We start from the raw sequence: 27,093 nt of genomic DNA on the forward strand, positions 1-27,093 counted from the left end.
TGCACAGACACAACGGGCCAAATGGCCTCCACTGTGCTGTAACCATTCTATGATTCTAAAACAAATGGAAAATTGATTTGCTTCAGAAAAAATCGATAATATTTCAGACACAATTTGTCCTTTACAAATCCACGCTGGTTGTCTATAATTAATCTGCTCCTTCTAACTGAGCATTTGTACATTCTGGAGTTAAGTAGCAAACCCATTGGTGTTAGGCTGGTAATGTAAACCAGTGGACAGTCAGTCAGTTTTCCTGATTTTTAGTTTGCATTGGCTTCAATATCCCCCATTGTTGCAGTGGGTCTATCTGCAGGATGCACTGCACCAATTCACCAATGTTACCTTGACTTTCTCTCTCCAAAGGAAAAGACCTAACAGTAATATCAGAGAAATATCGTCACGTCCCTCCTCCTCGCTGCGTCAAAACCATCAGCTCAATATATGCGAAGGCTGCAGGAGAGGAACCACAGTTGTGGGCTAGTCCGGAAATATTGTCTAGTTTTCACCCACTACACACTAAGAAGATGTTATCTCGGTTACTCATTACTTACACACTCGCTGAGAATAGATAACGTATCCACTTATCGAAACCACTTATCCGAGTCGCCGTGGATTCTGTTCAGTCTGAAAGGGTTTTGCAGTTTCGATGCGCAATGGCTGTGATCGCCGCCTTTCTATTCCTGTTGCTGAGCTGCATTTCAGCCAAATCGTCACCCCGACTCAAACTGGATTTGAGAGGTAAGTGGAGCTCCAGTCTCGGAGGGTGAGTCGGGTCCTGAGCCCCAGTCTCGGGGATGGGGAGGGTCCACTCGCTGTGTGAAAAAGTTTTCCATCCTGTTGCTTTTGCTTCTGTCACCTATTACTATCCAGACAATCATAGTCTATGTTTAAGTGTAAGTGAATATTTGAAACTTGTTTTATTTGTAGGAGTGCATAACCAAGTTGAGGACAGTGCAGTAAATATTGGAATTGAATATTCCCAGCAAATCATTGCTGTGCACCGCCTTGCTTTGTGGAAGTATTTCAATCAGGGCTTCTCAAGAAATAGTGAGCTGGTCTGCATTAGTCAGCAGTCGTTGACCCATCACCTGCTATGCCAGTAGAGAAATTATAATGGCCACACTCATGCAGAGAATAATCTTATCCTGTGCTTGCATATTGTGTTTACATAGTATCAGTCATGAGAAATTGGGCCATTTCAGTGGATCCAAGTCCTTGAGTTCCAATCACCGTGATTGGCATTTCTTTCAAATTACATTTTGTTCCTTTCCCTGACTTTGTGTTTATCATTAATCAGTAAAGCTATGCTCCTTTATATCTTTACAGGTGAAATTAAAGATCGAATCAAATTTGGCTCGAATGAGGACTACACAGTCACACTTCGTGAAGGAAGTACTGTTTATGTTGGTGGAAATGCAATTCTTTATCGCATAAAGTTTGGAGAACCTCGCCCAATAGAAAAGGTATAGAATCAGCCTGTTCCTGATACGTTAATAAGATGTAATATCTTGACTAGTGCCCATTATTTGTAAAATTACAGACAGACCATAAACAATCTGTGAAGGATCGTGCATTTTCCAGCCCTGTTTTGTCATGTTGAGTGTGGTAATTACCTAAGGACATTTGTTTTGTGATCCACTGTTCTTGCTTACACATATTAGGGTCTGTTTTTAGGATAGTATTGCATGCCCAAGAAACTCAAGCAATGTGGGAAGGGAGTTCAAACGATGGATATTGATTTTGGCCAGATTTATTTCAGAAACTCACAAATTAAGTGCTCTTGCAGAGAGCTGTCATGGACTTGATGAGCTCGTTCCCTACAGCACAAAAGACGGCCAATCAGCTCATCAAGGACAGAGAACCGCTCTATTTAAAAAAAACACACACACAAATGCACTAAAACAGGCTAAATGAGTAAACTAGTGAAAGAGACCTGTGAGGCTGGCGTGCTCTGAGCTGCCGGGGTAAGTGCGTTTGAGCATTTCACACCTCGATATTCATGTGAGTGCATCAGTAATAAGATCACAGCTGCTACCTGGAGGTTACCGAGATATGTTTTCAAACAGGAAGAATAGTGCTGATTTCAGAGTACCTGCACGTTTCCCACCTTGACGTCCTGAATGTTCATTTGAAGATTCCTTCCTGGAGCAAGGCAGCACTGTCCATGTCCAGCCCGATCCGACCCAAGCCTGAATGCTGGACTTGGAAGAGAGAACTGACCCGAACCGAACCCGACACATGTTAGAGTGCTAGAGTCATAGAGTCGTACAGCATAGAAACAGGCCCTTTGGCCCACCGCGTCCATGCCGACCATAATACCTATCTACACTAATACCACCTGCCTGCATTAATTCCATATCCCTCTATGCCTTGCTCATTAAAGTACCTGTCCAGATGCCTCTTAAATGTCGCTACTGTTCCTGCCTCCACCACCTCCTCAGGCAGCTCATTCCAGATACTCACTATTCTTTGTGTGAAAAACTTACCTCTTTGATCCTCTTTAAACCTCCTCCCTCTTACCTTAAATCTATGGCCTCTAGTTTTAGTCACCCCTACCATGGGAAACAGAATCTGGCTATCTGCCCTATCTATGCCTCTCATAATTTTATATACCTCTATCATGTCCCTTCTCAGCCTCCTTTGCTCCAGGGAAAACAGACCCAGCCTATCCAATCTCTCTTTATAACTCAAGCCCTCCAAACCAGGCAACATCCTTGTGAATCTTTTCTGCACCCTCTCTAGCTTAATCACACCTTTCCTGTAGTGCGGCGACCAGAACTGCACACAGTACTCCAAATGCGGCCTAACCAATGTTATGTACAACTGTAACATGACGTCCCAACTCTTGTACTCAATGCCTTGGCCGATGAAGGCAAGCATGCCATACGCCTTCTTCACCACCCTGTCTACCTGTGTTGCCACTTACAGAGAACTATGTACTTGCACCCCAAGGTCTCTCTGCTTTCTTGTTTCTAAATTCTATCCATATGGCCTTGCTGGACGTTCCCCCCCAGGATATCCTCTCTAAGTACTGCCGTGATGTCCTCCCTAATCAATAGTGCAACTCCCCCTCCTCTCTTACCTCCACCTCTGTCACGCCGGAAGGATTGGTACCCTGGAACATTGAGCTGCCAGTCCATCCCATCCCTCAACCACGTTTCCATAATAGCTATGATATCATAATCCCATGTACCGATCCATGCTCTGAGTTCATCTGCCTTACCTGTAAGGCTTCGGCTTCTTGCATTAAAGTAAATGCAGTTTAGCCTACCAGACCTTCCACGTTCCCTGTCCTGCCCCTGCCCACTGGACTTGCTTGCTTTAACCTCTACATTTGCCTCAACTATCTCATCTGAGAGACTACTACTTTGGGTCAAACCCCCCTGCAAGACTAGTTTAAACCCTCCCGAGTAGGACTAGCAAACCTCCCCGCAAGGATATTGGTCCCCCTCCAGTTTAGATGCAACCCGTCCTTCTTGTACAAGTCACTTCGGCACCAGAAGAGATCCCAATGATCCAAGTGACTGAAGCCCACCCGCCTACACAAGCTCTTCAACCACGCATTCATTTGCCTAATCCTCCTATTCCTACCCTCACTAGCATGGGGAGTAATCCTAAGAATACAACCCTAGAGGTCCTGCTTTTTAAGCTTCTGCCAAACTCCCGATATTCACTTTGCAGGACCTCATCTCTCTTCCTGTCCATGTTAGTGCCAATATGGACCACGAACTCTTCCTGCTCACCCTCCCCTTTCAGAAGGTCCTACAACCGCTCCGAGACATCCTTGACCCTAGCACCAGGGAGGCAACATACCATCCTGGAGTCTCATTTGTGGCCACAGAAACGCCTATCTCATAGAGTGATACTGCACTGAAACAGGCCCTTCGGCCCACAGAGTCTGTGCCGACCATCAACCACCCATTTATACTAATCTTACATTAATCCCATATTTCCTTCCACATCCCCACCTTCCCTCAATTCTCCTACCACCTACCTACACTAGTGGCAATTTACACTGGCCAATTTACCTTACAACCTGCAAGTTTTTGGCTGTGGGAGGAAACCAGAGCACCCGGTGGAAACCCACACAGTCACAGGGAGAACTTGCAAACTCCACACAGGCAGGACCCAGAACCGAACCCGGGTCGCTGGAGCTGTGAGGCTGCAGTGCTAACCACTGTGCCACCCTCTTACGATAGAATCCCCATCACTATAGCTCTTCCAACCCTTTTCCTCCCCTGCTGTGCAGCAGAGCCCTCTGTGTTGCCAAGCACTTGGCTGTTGCTGCTTTCCCCTGGGAGGTCATCCCCGCCAACAGTATCCAAAGCGGTATGTCTGTTTGAGAGGGGGATGGCCACAGAGGACTCCTGCACTACCTGCCTTTGCCTACTACTCCGTCTGGTGGTCACCCATCTCTTTTCTGCCTGCGCAGCCATTACCTGCGTTGTGATCACCTCACTAAATGTGCTATCCACGACATCCTCAGCATTGCGGATGCTCCACAGTGAATCCACCTGCAGCTCCAGCTCCGTAATGCAGGTAGCCAGTAGCTGCAGCTGGATACACTTCCTGCACACATGGTCGTTAGGGACACTGGAAGCGTCCCTGATTTTCCACATAGCTCAGGAGGAGCATATCACGGGGCTGAGCTCTCCTGCCATGACTTACCCTTCTGTTAATTAGTTACTCCCTTAATTAAAAAATACTAATTATACTTTGGGCCTTGTTCTACCCACTTCAATCTAAAGTCCTTAAAAAAAAACACTTTAGTAGTACTCACCTTATCACCAGAGATGTTGTCGGGTCTGGTCGGGTTCGGGTTGGGTAGCCATGCTTTACATTAGCTTACCCAGAACTGTCCATTTCTATAGGCTATTAATTTACTTACAGTTTAATCTGTTTGCCCTCTAAGCCTTTAATGTTCTTTCCATAATGGAGTCTCCAAAATTCCACACAGTATTCCAATCATAGCCTACTCATTGTCCTGACAGACAAAAAGCAAAAGGTGGTGGAGTGGCATTGCTGGTTAAAGAGGAAATTAATGCAGTAGTGAGGAAACATATTAGCTGTGGTGATGTGGAATATGTATGGGTAGAGCTGAGAAACAGTAAGAGGCAAAAAACGTTAGTGGGAGTTGTATATTGACCTCCAAACTGTAGTGGTGATATTGGGAATGGCATTAAACAGGAAATTAGAGACACATGCAATAAAGGAACATCTGTAATTATGGGTGAGCTTAATTTGCATATAGATTGGGCAAATCAAATTAGTCACAATACCGTAGAGGAGGAATTCTTGGCGTGTATACGGTTGGTTTTCTGGACCATTATGTTGAGGAACCAACTTGAGAACAGGCCATCCTAGACTGGGTATTGTGTAATGAGAGAGGAATAATTGACAATCTAGTGGTGTGAGACCCCTTGGGGATGAGCAACCATAATATGATAGAATTCTTCATCAAGATGGAGAGTGACGTAGTTGATTCTGAGACTAGGGTCCTGAATCTTAGTAAAGGAAAGTACGAAGGTATGAGGCGCGAGTTGGCTATGACTGATTGGGAAACGTTACTTAAAGGGATGACAGTGGATAGGCAATGGCAAACATTTAATGAGCGCATGGATGAACTGCAACAATTGTTTATCCCTGTCTGGCGCAAAAGTGAAATGGGAAAGGTATCCAAACCATGGCTAACAAGGTAAATTAGAGATAGCATTAGATCCAAGGAAGAGGCTTATAAATTTTCCAGAAAAAACAACAGACCTGAGGATTAGGAGCAGTTTAGAATTCAGCAAAGGAGGACCAAGGGATTGATTAAGAAGGGAAAAATACGAGTACAAGAGCAAGCTTGCGGGGAACATAATAACTGACTGTAAAAGTTTCTATAGGCGTGTGAAGAGAAAAAGATTGGTGAAGACAAATATAGGTCCCTTACAGTCAGAAACAGGGGAATTTATTATGGGGAACAAAGAAATGGCTGACCAACTAAATGCATACTTTGGTTCTGTCTTCACAAAGGAGGACACAAATTTCATACCAGAAATGTTGGGGAACACAGGGCTTAGTGAGAGAGAGGAACTGAAGGAAATCAGTATTAGTAGAGAAATGGTGTTGGGGAAATTGATGGGATTGAAGGCCGATAAATCCCCAGGGCCTGATGGTATGCATCCCAGAGTACTTAAGGAAGTGGCCCTAGAAATAGTGGTTGCATTGGTGGTCATCTTCCAAGATACTGTAGACTCTGGAACAGTTCCTACAGATTGGAGGGTAGCTAATGTAACCCCACTATTTAAAAAAGGAGGTAGAGAGAAAGCAGAGAATTATAGACCAGTCAGCCTGACGTCGGTAGTGGGGAAAATTCTGGAGTCCATTATCAAAGATTTTGTAGCAGAATCGGGCAGAGTCAGCATGGATTTATGAAAGGGAAATCATGCTTGACAAATCTACTAGAATTCTTCGAGGATGTAACTAGTAGAGTTGGTGAGGGGGAGTCAGTGGATGTGGTGTATTTGGACTTTCAGAAGGCTTTCGACAAAGTCCCACAGAAGAGATTAGCGTGTAAAATTAAAGCGCATGGGATCGGGGGTAGTGTATTGCGATGGATAGAAAATTGGTTGGCAGACAGGAAACAAAGAGTAGGGATAAATGGGTCTTTTTCCAAATGGCAGGCAGTGACTAGTGGGGTACCGCAGGGATTGGTGCTTGGACCCCAGCTATTCACAATATATATTAATGAGTTAGATGGTAGATTCCATAATTGTCATTTGTTTTAGGAATGCATCAGGTGCTCGGATAGTCAGGTGCTCGGATAGTCAGGTGCTGCTTTCTTTGGGAATGGGACATTCCAAGACTTGTTGGCAGTTTGAAAAACATGACTTAGTAGGGTGAATCTAGTCAATGGCTTGAATTACTTTTTTTAACTCATTTCATGGGATGTGGACGTCACTGGCCAGGCCAGCATTTATTGTCCATTTCTAATTGCCCCTGAGAAGGTGGTGGTGAGCTGCCTTCTTGAACCACTGCAGTCCATGTAGGGTAGGTATACCCACAGTGCTATTAGGAAGGTAGTTCCAGGATTTTGACCCAGCGACAGTGAAGGAACGACGATATAGTTCCAAGTCAGGATGATGTGTGGCTTTGAGGGGAATTTGCAGGTGATGGTGTTCCCACGCATCTGCTGCCCTTGTCCTTCTAGGTGGTAGAGGTCATGGGTTTGGAAAGTGCTCCCTGAGGAGCCTTGGTGCATTGCTGCAGTGCATCTTATAGATGGTACACACTGCTGCCACTGTGCGTTGGTTGTGGAGGGAGTGAATGCTGTGGATGGGGTGCCAATCAAGTGGGCTGCTTTGTCCTGGATGGTGTCAAGCTTCTTGAGTGCTGTTGGAGCTGCACCCATCCAGGCAAGTGGAGAGTATTCCATCACACTCCTGACTTGTGCCTTGTAGGTGGTGGACAGGCATTGGGGAGTCAGGAGGTGAGTTACTCACCGCAGGATTCCTAGCCTCTGACCTGCTCTTGTAGCCATGGTATTTATATGGCTACTCCAGTTCAGTTTCTGCTCAATGGTAACCCCCAGGATGTTGATAGTGGAGGATTCAGCAATGGTAATGCCATTGAATGTCAAGGGGAGATGGTTAGATTCTCTCTTGTTGGAGATGGTCATTGCCTGGCACTTGTGACGCGCAAATGTTACTTGCCACTTATCAACTCAAGCCTGGATATTGTCGAGGTCTTGCTGCATTTCTACATGGACTGCTTCAGTGTCTGATGAAATGCAAATGGTGCTGAACATAGTGCAATCATCAGCGAACATCCCCACTTCTGACCTCATGACTGAAGGAAGGTCATTGATGAAGCAGCTGAAGATGGTTGGGCCCAGGACACTACCCTGAGGAACTCCTGCAGTGATGTCCTGGAGCTGAGATGATTGCCCTCCAACAACCACAACCATCTTCCTTTGCATTAGGTACAATTCCAACCAGCGGAGAGTTTTCCCACTGAATCCCATTGACTCCAGTTTTGCTCGCACTCCTTGATGCCATACTCAAGTCAAATGCTGCCTTGATGTCAATGGCGGTCACTCTCACCTCACCTCTGGAGTTCAGCTCATATGTCCATGTTTGAACTAAGGCTGTAATGAGATCAGGAGCTGAGTGGCCCTGGCAGAACCCAAACTGAGCGTCACTGAGCAGGTTAATGCTAAGCATGTGCTGCTTGATAGCACTGTCAATGACACCTTCCATCACTTTATTAACGATCAAGACTGATGGAATGGTAGTTGGCCAGGTTGGATTTTTCCTGCTTTTTGTGTACAGGACATACCTGGGCAATTTTCCACATTGCAGGGTAGATGCCAGTGTTGTAGCTGTACTGGAACAGCTTGACTAGGGGCACGGCAAGTTCTGGAGCACAGGTCTTCAGTACAATTGCCGGAATGTTGTCAGGGCCCTTAGCCTTTGCAGTATCCAGTGCCTTCAGTTGTTTCTTGATATCACACGGAGTGAATTGAATTGGTTGAAGACTGGCATCTGTGATGCTGGGGACTTCAGGAAGAGGTGTAGATAGATCATCCACTTGGCACTTCTGGCTGATGATTGTTGCAAATGCTTTAGCCTTTTGCACTGATGTGCTGGGCTCCCACATCATTGAGGATGGGGATATTTGTGGAGCCACCTCCTCCTGTTAGTTGTTTAATTGTCCACCACCATTCACACCTGGATGTGGGAAGGACTGCAGAGCTTAGATCTGGTCTATTGGTTATGGGATCGCTTAGCTCTGTCAATTGCATGCTGCTTACGCTGTTTGGCATGCAAGTGGTTCTGGGTTGTAGCTTCACCAGGTTGACAATGGTATAATAAGAGCAAAATACTGCAGATGCTGGATATCTCTCCACAGATACCAAATCTGCTGAGTATTTCCAGCTCTTTCTGTTCTCATGACAAATGTTTGTGCAAAAATATTGGCTGGTGTTCAGCTGCAATTATGACCAATAGCAAATCTATTCTCTCCTGTAAATTTATGTTGTGTTACACTTTACTAAATCCCAACCTTAATTACCACCAAGAAAATTGTAAAAAAAAAATTAGGGATTGGCCTCCTTGGAGCAAAGAAGGTTCAAGGGACCTTGAAAGGTCATCGGCCCGAAATGTTAACCCTGTTTCTGTCTCCACAGATGCTGCCTGAGCTGCTGAGTATTTCCAGCATTTTCTGTTCTTATTTCATATTCCAGCATCCTCAGTCCTTTGCATCTTGTAGATGGTACACACTGCTGCCACTGAGCGTCAGTGGTGGAGGGAGTGAATGTTTGTAGATGGGGTGCCAGTTAAGCAGGCTGCATTGTCCTGAATGGTGTCGAGCTTCTTGAGTGCTGTTGGAGCCGCACACATCCAGGCAAGTGGAGAGTATTCCATCACACTCCTGACTTGTGCCTTGTATGTGGTGGACAGGCTTTGGGGAGTCAGGAGGCGAGTTACGCACCGCAGGATTCCGAGCCTCTGACCTGCTCTTATAGCCATGGTATTTATACGGCTACTCCAGTTCAGTTTCTGTTCAATGGTAACCCCCAGGATGTTGGTAGTGGGGGATTCAGCGATCGTAATGCCGTTGAATGTCAAGAGGAGATGGTTAGATTCTCTCTTGTTGGAGATAGTCATTGCCTGGCACTTGTGTGGCGCAAATGTAACTTGCCACTTATCAGTCCAAGCCTGGATATTGTCCAGGGCTTGCTGCATTTCTACACAGACTGCTTCAGTATCTGACGGACCACAACGGGTGTTGAACATTGTGTCATCATCAGCAAATGTCCCCACTTCTGACCTTGTGATTGAAGGAGGGTCATTGATGAAGTAGCTGGAGATAGTTGGGCCTAGGGCACTACCCTGAGGAACTCCTGCAGTGATGTCCTGGAGCTCAGATGATTGACCTTCAACAACCACAGCCATCTTCCTTTGCGCTAGGTATGACTCCAACCACAGTTTTCCCCCTGATTCCCATTGACTTCAGTTTTGCTCGCACTCCTTGATGCCATACTCAAGTCAAATGCTGCCTTGATGTCAAGGGCAGTCAATGGGAACTGCTCTTCAGAACATATAATAGTACTTTATGTCAATCAACATTCATTGTATAAAGTACAAAGACATTCTAATCACTGGTGCATGTAATTAGAAGTCATACAAAAGTCATACACTTTTCACTTTCTATATTTATGGTATGTGGAAGCTTTCTGTTTTGTTCTCCTTATCATTTCTTTGGTTCCTACATGAATTTAAGAAAGCTGATCAATCAGGACGCATGATATACTGAAGTGTTTTGCCAGGAAGTATTTTGAGTTCTGGATCACTGCTCTGTTTTACTGATTGGTTGAAATTGTTGGAATTTCATACTGCTGGCTTGGTACCAATCGTATACTAAGAGTCCAAAGTAAACTAAACATAACAAATGGTATAATAAGAGCAAAATACTGCAGATGCTGGATCTCTCTCCACAGATGCCAGATCTGCTGAGTATTTCTGACACCATCTGTTCTCATGACAAATGGTATCATGTTTGTGCTTAAATATTGGCTGGTGTTCAGCTGCAATTATGACCAATAGCAGATCTAATCTCTCCTGTAAATTTATGTTGTGTTACACTTTATTAAATCCCAACCTTAATTACCACCAAGAAAATTGTAAAAAAAAAATTAGGGATTGGCCTCCTTGGAGCAAAGAAGTTTCAAGGGACCTTGAAAGGTCATCGGCCCGAAATGTTAACCCTGTTTCTGTCTCCACAGATGCTGCCTGAGCTGCTGAGTATTTCCAGCATTTTCTGTTCTTATTTCATATTCCAGCATCCTCAGTCCTTTGGTTTTGTATTAAGGCTAAGGGGAGATTTAATAGAGGTGTTCACATCATGATGGTTTTGATAGGGTGGATGGGGAGATACTGTTTCCACTTGCAGGAGGGTCAGTAATCAGAAGAGACAGATTTGAGATAATTGACAAAAAAAATCCTATGGGGAGATGAGAATTTTTTTTACACAGTGAGTTATTGTGGAAGCAGATTAATAGAAACTTTAAAAAAGTTTCAAACGATGAAAAAGTTGTGAGTACTGGTTACTGACAAGTGTCTCTGCTATGCAGAGAATACTAATGGAATATGCTCAATAATGGCTTCAACTAACTAGTGTTTGGTGATGGTGAAACAGAAATATATAGATTTTTTGAAAAAACTACAGTAGCAAAAATCAAGTATTTTTATAAATCTGATGGATTAATCGGGACGAATAAATGATTATGTCTGTTTCTCTAACACAGCGTCCATCCTCACTCTGACACAGTGAGACCACGCTGATGGTCTACAGTAAAGCCAGTGATGCAATACATTGGGATTCAACTGTGTGCAGTATCTCTGTAGTTTTCTTGTGGCCAATTTGCTCTCTCAGTTAGATGCAAAAGATACCTTGACATTATTTGAAGACGAGAAAGAGATTTCTCCCTGGTGTGCTGGTTAATATTTACCCCTCAACCAACACCTTAAAGCAGACAATCTGTGGGAGTGTAAACTGGCTGCCAGCTTTCCAACATTACAACAGTGACTACAATTCAAATGTAGTGCATTGGCTGCTAAGGGAACATGCTGAGGTTGTGAAAGACACTATATAAATACAAGTCCCTCTTCATTACAACCCACTGTAAGATACTACAACATTATTAAAGTGTTGAATTGCCTTATTATTGGGGAAGGATTGTGCAGAGCTTCACAATAGTGAAATAAAGGAGTAAAATTAGCTGTGTTACTTTTCATATTAAAGCCCATCATCAGTCACTACCCTTCTCTCTTCACCTTCCAGATCTCAGTGCCAGCTGATGACAAATCCACTGAAAAATGCACAAAAGCGACATTGGTGAGTTCTGATCTGGAAACTCTTTCAGTTCACTTCGCTTTGTTGAAACTCTACAATTGAATAGAATTTCACAGTAGAAAGCTCTCTAATAGTCTTATAATCGAGTATTTGTACAACTCTCTCCCAGCTGAAGTGTTTATGTGCTGCTATTATGTGGAAATATTTTCCGATGTGACAAAATAGCTTTCCAATCAGAGCTGCCATTTTTGCACCGTTCCTGAAATATGACTTGGCTTCCAGCAATCTCACCACCAGCTTCACAATGTCAAGTAGGAATGGGCAATAAATGCTGGCCTAGCCAGTGACGCCCATATCTCACGAACGAATAATTTAAAAAAATTCCTCTTCCTAATGATCCAAAATTGCCAGGCCACGTCAGAAGGCAGTTAGTAATGGGAAGTTTTCATTATAAGCATGGATGTGGGAATGAATAATTTGTAAGGTCACACGTAAGGCCTTCAAAATTACATGAGCTGCGATCTTGGCACATGACGGGATCTTACCTGCCAGAGATCTCCAGCATTGGCCCCTTCGGATGATGTGGGATTGGTGGAGGGCACCTCATTTGCATGGGGCTAGTGGGTACCTGTGATACTAAGGATTTATCTTGGATGCTGCTTATCCGAGGAGGCTGCAGGGATGTTGCATTCTGAATGATATCTCTTTTAATGGGCCTCTGTGGTATTGTTCTGTCTCATTTCCTTAACCTTGTTTAAACATTCATGACCTTTATTTAACTCCAGGGTTATTGTGAGAATGTTATCATGGTCTTGCAAAGATTCAATGCAACTCACATTCTTCTGTGTGGAACCAATGCCCAGGATCCACGATGTTGGCTACTTGTAAGTACGTTTTGGATAAATTCTAAAATTTATTCCTCCTAACTGTGCCTTTCACCTTAAAGTTTTGATCGAAGTACAGACAGCATGGAGACAGCTCGAACACACTGGGGGCCATTTTGATTCTGCCCAATAGTGTATATGGGCGAGATTGGATCATCTTTCCATTATACACCTCACCCAATTGGGGGAACTATGTATTGGGCACCAATTCCAATATTGCCCCAAAGTTAATGTTACCCCTCAGTGTGTCACAGGATGGTGTGCTTCAGGCCTGAGCCATTGACTGATCAATTTGGCAATTTCTCGTCTATGTCATGATATCTGAGGCCAGATGCTTCTAAACCAATAAGGGCTGGAGAATGGGCTGGAGACTGTTGTCCTGTTTGTATACCTCGTTATCACCCAGTCGCAGGGCAGCGTAGACAGAGAGCTCTTCTTTGGCCTCCTTGTCTCGAGAGACAATGGGTAAGTGCCTGGAGGTGGTCAGTGGTTTGTGCAGCAGTGCCTGGATTGGCTATAAAGGCCAATTCTAGAGTGACAGACTCTTCCACAGGTGCTGCAGATAAAATTGGTTGTCAGGGCTGTTACACAATTGGTTCTCTCCTTGCGCTTCTGTCTTTTTTCCTGCCAACTGCAAAGTCTCTTCGACTCGCCACGCTTTAGCCCCGCCTTTATGGTTGCCCGCCAGCTCTGGCGATCGCTGGCAACTGACTCCCACGATTTGTGATCAATGTCACAGGACTTCATGTTGCGTTTGCAGACGTCTTTAAAGCGGAGCCATGGACGGCTGGTGGGTCTGGATTCTCCGGAGGCAACAAAGATGGAATGAATTGAGGCGTCGCTCTTGGCTGACGTACGTTGTCCAGGCCTCGCTGCCGTAGAGCAAGGTACTGAGGACACAGGCTTGATACACTTGGACTTTTGTGTTCTGTGTCAGTGCGCCATTTTCCCACACTCTCTTGGCCAGTCTGGACATAGCAGAGGAAGCCTTTTCCATGCGCTTGTTTAATTCTGCATCGAGAGACAGGTTACTGGTGATAGTTGAGCCGAGGTAGGTGAACTCTTGAATCACTTCGAGAGTGTGGTCACCGATATTGATAGATGGGGCATTTCTGACGTCCTGTCCCATGATGTTCGTTTTCTTGAGGCTGATGGTTAGGCCAAATTCATTGCAGACACTCTTCAGTGTGAGATGTTAATGCAGCATCGTCAGCAAAGAGGAGTTCCCTGATGAGGACTTTCCGTACTTTGGTCTTCGCTTTTAGATGGGCAAGGTTGAACAACCTGCCACCTGATCTTGTGTGGAGGAAAATTCCTTCTTCTGAGGACTTAAATGCATGTGAGAGCAGCAAGGAGAAGAAGATCCCAAACAGTGTAGGTGCAAGAACACAGCCCTGTTTCACGCCACTCAGGATAGGAAAGGGGTCTGGTGAGGCGCCGCTATGCTGAATTGTGCCTTTCTTATTGTCATGGAATGAGGTGATGATGCTTAGTAGCTTTGGTGGACATCCAATCTTTTCTAGTAGTCTGAAGAGACCACATCTGCTGACGAGGTCAAAGGCTTTGGTAAGATCAATGAAAGCAACATAGAACATGTTGTTCACGGCATTTCTCCTGTAGCTGGCGAAGGGAGAACAGCATGTCAATGGTGGATCTCTCTGTTCGAAAGCCACACTGTGCCTCAGGATAGACCCGCTCAGCCAGCTTCTGGAGCCTGTTTAAAGCGACACGAGCGAAGACCTTCCCCACTATGCTGAGCAGGGAGATTCCACGGTAGTTGTTGCAGTCACCGCGGTCACCCTTGTTCTTAGAGAGGGTGATGATATTAGCATCGCGCATGTCCTGTGGTACTGCTCCTTCATCCCAGCACAGGCAAAGCAGTTCGTGCAGAGCTGAAAGTATAGCAGGCTTGGCACTCTTGATGATTTCAGGGGTAATGCCGTCCTTCCCAGGGGCTTTTCCGCCGGCTAGAGAATCAATGGCATCACTGAGTTCCTATTTTGTTGGCTGTATGTCCAGCTCATCCATGACTGGCAGAGGCAGGGTTGCATTGAGGGCGGTCTCAGTGACAACATTTTCCCTGGAGTACAGTTCTAGGTAGTGCTCCACCCAGCGGTCCATTTGCTTGCGTTGGTCAGTGATTGTGTCCCCTGATTTAGATTTGAGGGGGGCAATCGTCTTGATGGTTGGCCCAAAAGCTCTCTTAATGCCATCATACATCCCTCTGATAGTTCCTGTGTCAGAGGCCAGCTGAATATGACTGCATAGGTGTTGCCAGTAGTCATTTGCGCAGCGCCTGGCTGTTCTTTGTGCAGTGCTTCTGGCTGCTTTAAGTGCTACGGATGTTAACTCGCTGGGGGCTTTCTTGTAGTTCAGCAGTGTAATGCGCTTAGTGGCTATGACAGGTTCCAGCTCTTCAATGTGAGATTGAAACCAGTCTGCATTCCGCTTCACACAATTGCCATAGGTGGTCATTGCTGAGTCATAGATGGCATCTATAATGTGGGCCCACTTGGTCTCTGCATCCCCTGTGGGAGTGTTTTGGAGGGAGAGAGACAGAGAGCTAGAGGCAGGAAAACTGGACTCTGCTGTTGGTAAGAGTAGATTGTCCACTTCTGGGGAGATTGAGAAATCAGTAATGAGCCAATATTTTAAATATTTTCCTATCATCTTATTCATTTGCAAATCTACAATGCATAGTGTAAACCCCATTGACAGGTCTTACCTGGCTGGGACATTCGTGTGATGACAATCGTGTTCCTCCTTAAATGAAAAAAAATTATCAAACCCGTTTTCATGGCTATGCAGCTAAAATGTCTTTCATTATCTCAAAGGAAGGAGTCAAACTCGAATAAACATATCATATATCTCACCTACTTTGGGAACTGCACACTTATTTCTGATAAAAATACTTTCAGAGACAAGAAGCCAGATTCCAAGGAATCCTGGAACAACAACATAGGAATTGCTAGAGGGAAAAAGACCAAGGTTCATCTACATCACCTTCTACCGTCCTGGTAGTCACATGATATGACGATAATGGTGTTATTTCCGTACGCGTTTTTCTATTTAAGTAATAATCCCTCACGGACTACTGTTTATCTGTTCCATGAGATCAACCCGTTAAGTTGAGAAAATAAAAATATTAACCAACTGATTTATTTTTACAGTTTGACAATGAGATTAAAGTAATTATCAATGGGCATAGAGGTCCTTTAGGAAGTGGTGTCTGTTCTTTCACTCGAAAGCAGGGTGTCACCTCATTGGTTGAAGGTAGGTCCCCTTGCAATTCAAGTTTGAATCCTTTGTAGACCAAGGACCAGTTCATTCAGGGTGTGTATTTTGACTTCTAATTACAGGAGGAAGACTCTATTCAGCAGCACCTTTATATAATGGGGATCGTGTGCGCCTTCGGGGGTATAAAAAAGAAAATGACACATTGTGGTTACATTCTGTTGACAAGTGGTTGGATGGTAAGTGTGATTCTAAATGCTTTTCCGATTCTTTTTAAATGCTTTAATCTGCCTATGTCTCCTTCTCATCATCACTGCTGCAGGATTGTCATTTTTTTTTTGCACCTTTAATTTTCTTCTGTGACCCCCCCTCCTTATCATAAAAGCACGGGACCAATTGCATGAATGCTGCCTGAGATTCACTAATAAGCACCAGACACGTGGGAAGCTATAGGCCCGGGAATTGCTGGAGTTTCCTTTCCAGGGATACTGAGGCTATTAGAATACCTTACCTCCCCGTAATCAGCCCATCACCACATTGGTTCAGATCAGGTCCCTCAGCATAGACTGGGAATTGACCCTTAAGTGACTCAGTGTCATACCTAATACTTCGGTTAATCACTGAGTCATGGGGTTCATGTTGATTTTGAACTTTTTCTTGCATTTTAACTGTTCTATTCACTTGATATTTGTTTACTTCCTCCTTTTCACTGGTAACTATGGACCGAAGGCAGCACTCCACACTCATGGGAATTGAACTTGAACCTCATTATACTCATTTTACAGGCATAAAATGGATGCAGTGAGGCCCAAATTGGGGGGCCCAACATCTTGCCCCTTAAGACAAGTACTCAAACTGAAATTGGATCAGGCCATTTTTCAGGCATACCTGATGGCTACCTAAAATAGGCCGCAGGGTCCCTAAACATGCAAATGAGGGACCGAAGGCTTGTTTTCGGTCCTCTCACTGGAATGAAGCTGGGCAGGGTCAGGATTCTTCAGCAGCTGTTATGGCTTCCAACCGAAAGTAAGTCCTGTGGAAACAAGAGAAGCAGGAGAGATTCTCCAACTCAGCAATCACCATGGTCACACCTTACCCATGGCCTGCCTCAACTGGTTGTAGCCCCCTCAACAACTTGAAATTTCAACCAGCGAATTCAGCACAGACCAGACCAGTCAACTTGACATTTTCCAGGCCTGTATGACTCACTGAGTCATTGGCTACATTTGACTACAATGAGCTACTCTGGAGGCCATGTGGGTTTACTCAACTTGTGACATCAAAAGGATCCTGGGGCAGTTCAGCAGAACATACCTTCCCTTTTAGAAGGGGGAAGTGACCACAAAAGAATTGATGATCTATAATTTAATATTCTACCAGAGATCCTGGCTTCCATTTTTTAAATATTTGTCTGTGATTTGTTGCTTCAGATTTCCTCTTTGCTGTGACAGATGCAAATTGGGTTCCTAAAAAACCCCAAATCCAAGTCACATATTAATGTAGTAGAAACAAAAAATGAAGCAATACTGTCTAAGTTGAGAGATTTAGTGACAAAGAACAGTGTGTGACAACAGGATATATAAAAATCTGAAGCTTCATATCTTTAAATGGTATGGAATGCCATTAGGATCCCTTAAGTCACATTATACTCGACCCGACCCGACCATCCCTTTACTTACCTTCCGACTGGGAAGCTCCATGGAGCTGCAGTGCATGAGTGATGACATCAAAGTGACATCACTTGCTCATTACGCAGACTCAGTTTCGTCTCGGACTCCCAGCTCAGCTAAGTTTTTTATTTTTAATACTTACCGGCAGAGCACTTACCGTGTGTGTCCGGCCCAACCTGACCAGAGCACGACCCGGACTCGGCCCGACCCGACCGGAGCCCGAAAGTCAGACCTGGAAGAGGGGCCCGACCCGACCCAAACCCGACACATGTTGGGTAGGGTAACAGCCCTTCAATTAGGATCCCTTAAGTCATATTATATGGGTTCAGTGACTTGAGCACACAATCTAGGCTGACACTCCAAGGAGTATTGAGGTCAGAGGTGCCATCTTTTGGCTGTCCTCTCGGATCAATGTAAAAGACCCAATGGCACTATTTTTCCCTGGTGTTCAGGCCAATATTTATCTCTCCATCAACATAACTAAAACATGATCTGATTGTTTTATCCAACTGCCATTTGTGGGAGCTTGTTGTGCGCAAATTGGCTGCCACGTTTCCTACATTGCAACATTAACTACACTTCAGAAATTGGCTGTGACGTGCTTTGGGAGGTCCTGAGGTACGGAAAGGTGCTATATAAATGCAAGTCTATCTTTCCGAAGCTCTTGTTAGAGACATCCAGCCATCATTTATTTTCCGTGTCTCTAGTTTCCAATTTAACATATAGTGCCCTGATCTTCCCCACACTCTCCTCACTGAGTCTTCATGTTATATTATTGATCTATATTCCTGCTTTCTTCCATTTAGATCCTAAGTTTGTAGGAATATCACCACTGGCTGACCAGGTTTACATGTTCTTCAGGGAAAAGAATTCAGCAGAAAACGCAGACATTGACCCCTGGATATCACGGATTGGCCGTTTGTGTAAGGTGAGTGAATCCGACATTTCATGGTGTGACTTGCCACCATTTTTAGCTGGATGTTGAGTACCTCAGTGTGAAACTTCACTGTAATCTGCGGTCACATTTTCCTGAGAGATGGGCATCTCTATTGCTGTCTGTTCTCAATATTCTACAGACCACCTTTAGCAGCTTGTTGAATATTCCTATCCCAACATGGGGTAGGTGTTCAACTTACTGACTGGGTGGACAACTGATGTTGCAGATTAGACACTTGCTATAGAAACTGCCCAAGTTTCATTTCCTTTGCTAGCGAGTGGCCGATCTACTTTATTTATAAAAACATTGAGCGTATCTAAACCTCTGACACTGACCTGTCATGATCTCCCTCCTGTTGGGGCACTGAAACTGTTTCAGCTGAATCCCAGGAGCAGTTGTCTGCTTTTGAAAGGCAGAACCTGGAACAACAAAATGATAAAGTTGAGCTCGATTATGTCCTCAGCCGACCTCCTGCCTTCTAGTCTGAGACATTGTCTAATTGAGAGCAGGAACTCTGGCCAATATTCCCCTCTTTAACCTACAGGTGACAAGACATTTGTAGCAACCCCATCATCCCAGCTATGTCCAACTAACTCAGCACAGATCACAGACTGAACCTGAGATTTTCCAGGTCAAATGACCCAGCTGCTCATTGTCTAAACCTGATGAGCCATTGGATGGCCAGATAGCTATTTCAACTTGCCCCATCAAGAGACTCCCTATCTCCGTAACCTCCTCCATCCCTACCACCCTCCAAGATCACCCTTAATATTCTTATCCTTGTTTTCAAATTCATCCATGACCTCGCCTGTCCCTATCTCTGTGATCTCCTCAAGCCCGACAACCCTCCAAGATTTCTGTGTTTCTCCAATTCCGGCCTCTTGCCTCTCCCATAGTTACATTGATGGTTGTATCTTCAGCTGCCTGGGCCCTGAACTCTGGAACTAACTCCTTAAACTTCCTTACATTTCTGGGTTACTAGTCCAGTGACATTACCACTCCACCACTGCCTCCCCATCTACTCCAGTGTTTCCTTACGTGACTCGGTGGTCAGTTTTGTTTGATAATCGCTCCTGGGAAGGATGTTTTACTCTGTTAGAGGTGCTAGATAAATGCAAGTTGGTGGGCTGGATTTTATGGAGACCTCGATGTTGGGATCCATGGCGGGGAGAGTTGAGTGGGGGGGGGGTTCCTGATGATGGCCCCGGATGAGGCCCGTCACAGGCCTCGACTCCGCAGGGTCTAGCCCGACGGCCCCCCTGCCGCCGCTCTGCGACAGGACCACAATTTAAATTAATTAATTAATTAATATCACGTTGCCTCCTGATGTCCTGCCGTGATCTTCACCCCAGTGGCCGGCCTTGCAAGCCTTTGGATGCCCATCCTGGGAAACGGGGCTGAACACTGGTCGGGATGGGGGGTGGGGTGGGAGGAAGGCAAGTTTATCAGTGGTGGGGGAGGGGGGAAACAGAGTCAAATTAGCATCATGGTGTAGGGGATGGTCAGAAGGGTTGCAGGTAAAGGTTTGTGCAGTTTGGGGTGGGTAAGCTCAGATCATCAAGGTAAGTGTTTTGGGAGGAAAAGGGCAAATAATTAATTTAATTGTTATTGGTGGGGGCAGGAGAGGGGCAAAAGTGATTTTTTAAAATTCCATTTAACTTTAAATATTTAAATTTCCCAGTAGGGCTGACACCCTTTAAAAAGGGCATCAGCACCTACGCACAGGTAGCTGATGCCATTGCCGGGGACGGACAACCCACTCCCTCCACGTGATTGGCGTTGGGTGGGGGGGTGGTGTGGTGGCCCGCCCCGGCTACTAAAATAAGCCGCCGCGCTTGGAATTGCGGCGGTTCTTTGGCTTGCGGCCCCCCATTTATTCCGCCCACCCTCAATTTTTCTGGCGGGGCTTATTAAATTCAGCCCGTTGTTGTTGATTTGTGAATCAATTCAGTACAACATGTTGTTGAATTAAATGATCACTATCTACCAAAATAAATATCTATAACAAGTGCCACCGTGCAACAAGAGACAGTGCAGCAAGGGCAGTCTGTATTCACACATTGCTGTGTAATTGCAGATCTCATTGTAAAACCTTTACTTTGTACACAAACAATCCAGTGCTCACTGACGCCACAGCAAAAAGGTTAAGGAAGCTACAAGTGCTCGGTCATTGGGACTGTATGATCTGGGCACCTCATAGCAGACAAGGTCCCATTCTTTTCCTCTTAATAGGTTCACTGTACATGTGATGGAATATTAAAGGCTGTGATCTCTTTTCCTGAAGGATGACAGAGGTGGTTCTAGACAGCTCTTGCATAACAAATGGGCGACCTTTCTGAAAGCACGACTGCTGTGTAATATTCCCTCCGACAATGTGCATTTCAACAGGATTAAAGATGTTTTCATCGCTAGATCATTCAATGAGAGTGAAGACAGAGTTTATGGAATTTTCAACAGTAACTGGTGAGCCCACAAGAATTGCAAAATAGGTCGAACATATAAACATAAGGAAAAATAAAAATCTGGTCCATTAAAGCCTGACCCATTCTGACATGGTGCAATCTGTTCATGCTTTTTACCCCATTCCCAACACCTCCCGTCTCCCACAGTCACGCCTTCATTCCACCTACACATTGGGAATCACTTTGCCCAAGCATTGAGATTAATAACCCATTAACAAATGTCACAAAAATAGCATGAGCTCTCTCATGGACAGAATGTCTGTATAATCCAATTGACCAAGAGATATTCGACATGAAATATGTGTAAGCGATGCGGTGGTAAGCAGGTAGAGGCAAGAGAGGTTTCTCATCTGATAACACTTATTGCAGGAAGTGCACAGTAGGCCTCTCATCACACGGTTAAAGGACACTTTCTCCCTAATATAAATGTGAAACGAACAATTGGGAATGGGGCAGAGGCTGATAAAGTCTCACCATTTAATATGTAATGTCTGGATTAATGCTGCAGTGTTGCCATATAGAGAGGGTAGGATTGGGTTTGGTTGTGATACCCAGTGTGTAGAATCATACACAGAGATAAGCTGCCTGAGTGACATCTCATGAGGGTCCCACTGCCGATGGAGCTGTATTTAATATCCATCCGATTCCCATCCTGCACTGGAATATCCATCTGATCCCCGCCCTGCACCCCAATACTCATCAGATTCCCGTCCCGCACTTGTATACCCATCAGATTCTCGTCCCTCACTCGAATACCCATCAGATTCCCGTCCCTCACTCGAATACCCATCAGATTTCTGTCCCTCACTCGAATACCCATCAAATTTCTGTCCCTCACTCGAATACCCATCAGATTCCCGTCCCTCACTCGAATACCCATCAGATTCCCGTCCCTCACTCGAATACCCATCAGATTCCCGTCCCTCACTCGAATATCCATCAGATTTCTGTCCCTCACTCGAATACCCATCAGATTCCCGTCCCTCACTCGAATATCCATCAGATTTCCATCCCGCACTTGTATACCCATCAGATTCCCGTCCCTCACTCGAATACCCATCAGATTCCCTTCCCTCACTCGAATACCCATCAGATTTCTGTCCCTCACTCGAATACCCATCAGATTCCCGTCCCTCACTCGAATACCCATCAGATTCCCGTCCCTCACTAGAATATCCATCAGATTCCCGTCCCTCACTCGAATACCCATCAGATTCCCATCCCTCACTCGAATACCCATCAGATTCCAGTCCATCATTCGAATACCCATCAGATTCCCGTCCCTCACTCGAATACCCATCAGATTCCCATCCCTCACTCGAATACCCATCAGATTCACATCCCTCACTCGAATATCCATCAGATTCCCGTCCCTCACTCGAATACCCATCAGATTCCCATCCCTCACTCGAATATCCATCAGATTCCCATCCCTTACTCAAATACCCAGCAGATTTCTGTCCCTCACTCAAATACCAATCAGATTCCTGTCCATCACTTGAATAACTATCAGATTTAGCTTCCGTGATGAAAGTTGAAAGTTAAGAAATAGTTTTTTAAATTGTTCCAATAGTTTGGGGAATGTTTTATCTAAAACCAGCCGTGAAAAACAAGGTTTGGGACTTTGATTTTACTATCTTGAAAGGGAATCAATACAATTTGTTTTATTTCTCTTTATTAACCTGAACATTTGATGAAATATCTTGTGTTTTTCAGGAATGGAACAGCAATATGTGTCTACTCCATGAAGGATATTAATGATGTGTTTTGAACTTCCGCTTTTAAAGGTTTCACTGAAGCTATTCCTAATCCCAGACCCGGCACGGTAAGAAGCTACTAATGGTTCATCGATTGGACATTTTAAGTTCTTGTGATCCAGAATCAGTCATATTTAATTAATTAATTATTCTGTGAGTAATGAAGACCCAGGCTATCTATATCTTTATTACTCTATTAATAAAGCTCAGGATACTGTTTTCTTTATTAACTGCTCTCTCAACCTGTCCTGCCACCTTTAATGACTTGTGTACATGTACACTTAGGTCCCTCTGCTCCTGGACCTCCTTTAGAATTGTACCCTTTATTCTGTATTGTCTCCATGTTCTTCCCACCAAAATGAATCACCTCACATTTCTCTACATTGAACTTCGTCTTCCCATTCCACCAACTTGTCCATGTCCTCTTGAAGTTCTACACTATCCTCCTTCACAGTTCACAATGCTTCCATGTTTCATATATTCTGCAAACTTTGAAATTGTGCCCTGTACACCAAGGTCCAGGTCATTAATATATATCAGAAAAAGCAAGGATCCCAACACTGATCCCTGGGCAACTCCACTACAGACCTTCCAGCCTGAAAAACATCCATTAACCACCACTCTTTATCTCCTGTCACTCAGCCAATTTCGTATCCATGTTGCTCTCGTCCCTTTTATTCCATGAGCTACAAGTTTGCTCACAAATCTGTTGTTTAGCACAACATCAAATGCCTTTTGAAAGTCCATTTACACCACATCAACAACATTGTCCTCATCAACCCTCTCTGTTACTTCCTCAAAAAACTCCAAGTTAGTTAAACATGATTTTCCCTTAAGAAACCCATGCTGCTTTCCTTCATTAACTCTTATTTGTCCATGTGACTATTGATTTTGTCCCGAATTATTTTTTCTAGAAGTTTTCCCACCACTGAAGTTAAACTGATTGGCCTGTAGTTGCTGGGCTTATCTTTACACCCTTTTTTGAACAAGGGTGTAACGTTTGCAATTCTCCAGTCCTCTGGCACCACCCCTGAGTCTAAGGAAGACTGGAAAATTACGGCAGTGCCTCTGCGATGTCCACCCTCACTTTACTCAGTACCCTTGGATGCTTCTCATCCAGCCCTGGTGCCTTGTCCGCTTTAAGTTCAGACAGCTGATCTAATACTTCCTCTTTATTAATTTTAAACCCCTCTAGTGTCTGACTTACCTCCTCTTTCAACATTGCCTGGGTTGCATCTTCTTCCTTGGTAAAAACAGATGCAAAGTAATCATTTAATATCTCAGTTATGCCCTCTGCCTCCATGTGTAAATCCCCTTTCTGGTCTCTAATCAAATAAATTCAGTCTTTGAACCCTCGGGTATATCATCCCTATATACAGCTGTAATACTATCCTCGATCAATAATGCCCCCACCCCACCCCAATCAGCAGTCTTTTTCTTCTCCTGAAAACATTGTAGCCAGGAATGTTTAATTCCCATTCCTTCCCATGTTTAAGTCATTGGACCTGTAGCTCGTCAAACTTATTAGGAATACTCCTCGCATTATAACACACTTGCATTTCAACACAATGCTAATCAGCTTTGCTTTTTTTCTCACTTTCTAATTCCTGCTGCTCTTAAACTATTCTTTGTTCTGTTGCTGTTTGTCGTTCCTAGTTTTCTACATACCCTGTCTCTCTCCTCTGCTGCTGTGTTTTGGTGCCCCTCCCCATGCCAAATTTAAACCCTCTCCCATTTAACCAGGTAACATCCCATGAGGACATTGGTCCCAGCCTCCTTCAGGTGTGACCCATTTGGCTTGTACAGATCCTTCTTGCCCCAGAACTGGTCCCAATCTAAAGCCCTCCCTCCTGCAACACTTCTCCAGGCACACATTCACCTGCACTGTTTTCCTGTTTCTGTACTCATTAGAACGTGAGACTCTGAGTAATCCAGAGATTAACAACTTTTGAGGTCCTGTTCTTTAATTTTTTTTTCAAGTTCCTGAAACTCTGCCTATAGGACCTCAACCCTTTTCCTACCTATGTCATTGGTTCCAACAGGGACCATGACTTTTGGCTGTTTCTCTTCCCCTTGCAGAATGTCTTGCACTCGTTCAGTAATATCTGAAATAAATGAAAAATGCCAGAAATAAACTGCAGGTTCATGAGTATTTGTAAAAGGAAAAGTCAGGTAATGTTTTGAGTACAGACTAATCTTTCATCAGCAATCAAAACTGGTGGATATGAAAGCCCCTAACTATTGTCGAAAGCAAGGAGGAAAATTTGCTGACAAAATGTAGTAATTGCAAAGACAAAGTTAATATGTTTAAAAGCAGGAGATTGGTAGATGATATAAAAGAATATTTTGGTGAAAGTTAGTGGTCACACCGGGGGTTGCAGAGTGTGGAAGAGAAGAGGGGATACCATTCCTGAAGCATGTGTTGAATGAATGTGGACAAGGACTGAAGCCAAAAAGGCAATGAAAATTGTTAAGTCATGAGTCACATTTGGGGATTGGACTGGTGTGTTAGCAAACATTTATTGATCAAAACAATCTGTCTTTGGCTCACTTAGTGTTAGAGGACTATAGCGTGAACAATGAATATAGTTTTCCAAATTGAAGTAAATACCAACAGTCTTGCGTGGAAGGAGTGTTTGGGACCCTGTACGATAGTGTGGAAAGAGAATACAAAAGAAGGTGCCAAGGAAAGGGCAGCTAGAAGGTGGATTGCAGAAGAATCAATAGCTATGTAAGAATCTGGCTAATGCCTTGTCTTATTATTTAGTTGGTTTGAGAATCTAGCATTGACAAACTTAGTAAGGAATGTAAGATTAGCAGATTCTTCAAGGTTGCTCTGTTCAGCATTTCCCCACGATACTTCTGTATCCATTGTAAGCTAGCTTAATTGTTCTTTAAATTTCTGCACTCCTAAAGTCAGGTGATACAATTCTTATAAAAAGATCTATTGGTCTATAGGAATATAATTAATTAACCTGCTGTCTTATCTTGCTCAGGGTCCTTATTCTGCAAAGAGATGTTTTAGACACTATTAGTTTTCTGCTCATGTCAAGTTATCATAACATGAGTCATTTTCTACTATTATTCCTAAATATACAAGATCCATCCCAGATCGAATGGACCTTCTGGAAAAAAGGAAATTGTGTTTCTTGGTGGAATCGCATGGATAGAAAAGGTGTTCAAGTGATTGTGAAGGTCCCAGATTGATATGTTCAAGGGGCCTTGTCAACTATTGCTGACTTAAAGCCTTAGCTGAGGAGCAAGGAGGATGTTTCAGAAACTCTGGTGCTGAATATGGAATCATGAAGAGTGGATGCAACATGTACTGAGAATAGTCATTTGGTAGTATAGAATGGCGGCACAGTGGCGCAGTGGTTAGCACTGCAGCCTCACAGCTCCAGGGACCCGGGTTCGATTCTGGGTACTGCCTGTGCGGAGTTTGCAAGTTCTCCCTGTGTCTGCGTGGGTTTCCTCCGGGTGCTCCGGTTTCCTCCCACATGCCAAAGACTTGCAGGTTGATAGGTTAATTGGCCATCATAAATTGCCCCTAGTATAGGTAGGTGGTAGGGAAATATATAGGGACAGGTGGGGATGTGATAGGAATACGGGATTGGTGTAGGATTAGTATAAATGGGTGGTTGATGGTCGGCACAGACTCGGTGGGCCGAAGGGCCTGTTAAAGTGCTGTATCTCTAAACTAAACTAAACTAGTCACTCTCTCATGGTGTTGCACATATTGAGTGGAGACAAAATGTAGTCTTTCAGGTGAAGCAAGGTGAGTAAGAGAGATAATTGGACCAGGGCATGTGGATATAGTTCAGTGCCCACTTTAAAGTCATACATTCTACCCTTATGTTTCTGTGATGCTTTGATTTAATTTTAATACATGTGATTAAGTAGTAAAACCTGCAGCAATTTGAATAGCAAGAGATGTAGAATTGGTCAGACCAAGGAGCTTCTCTGTGTTACAAGCTGAGTAGCTGGGAGAGGTGGGAGGGTGTAATTACAATATGACATGTTTACATGGGTAGTTCCCATTATTAAGTTCACAAAGGAATTTATAACAGAAAAAGTGACAGAGAAATGTGAAAAAACGTGACATGAGGATATAAGGTTTAGTGGCATCTACTTGCCCAGTTGACTGAACAGTATCTTGAAAATCCATTTGATGTGGAGTTAAGTCAAAATTTCTCCTTGAAGAATATAGCCTATTATACATTTCTGGCATTGTAGAAATACAATCTATATCAAAGATTGATCTGTTACTGTTACAGCCTTCACTTACCTGAAGTCAGGGGCAGCGGCAGGCAG

General features: G+C 44.2%; 1 protein-coding gene across 1 annotated transcript in view; it reads left to right on the forward strand.

Annotated features, from left to right (window-relative positions):
- Window positions 1-606: 606 nt before the first annotated feature.
- Window positions 607-27,093, forward strand: part of sema7a (semaphorin 7A (JohnMiltonHagen blood group)) — a 42,031-nt gene continuing 15,544 nt past the window's right edge. Inside the window, 9 exon segments of the mRNA XM_068015397.1 lie at window positions 607-738; window positions 1,327-1,463; window positions 11,827-11,880; window positions 12,624-12,722; window positions 15,893-15,995; window positions 16,082-16,195; window positions 18,433-18,554; window positions 20,848-21,026; window positions 22,742-22,850. Coding sequence (XP_067871498.1) covers window positions 654-738; window positions 1,327-1,463; window positions 11,827-11,880; window positions 12,624-12,722; window positions 15,893-15,995; window positions 16,082-16,195; window positions 18,433-18,554; window positions 20,848-21,026; window positions 22,742-22,850 — 1,002 coding nt within the window. The 5' untranslated portion in view covers window positions 607-653.

This window comes from Heterodontus francisci, chromosome 35 (genome assembly GCF_036365525.1).
Source record: "Heterodontus francisci isolate sHetFra1 chromosome 35, sHetFra1.hap1, whole genome shotgun sequence".
Classification (NCBI taxonomy): Eukaryota; Metazoa; Chordata; class Chondrichthyes; order Heterodontiformes; family Heterodontidae; genus Heterodontus; species Heterodontus francisci.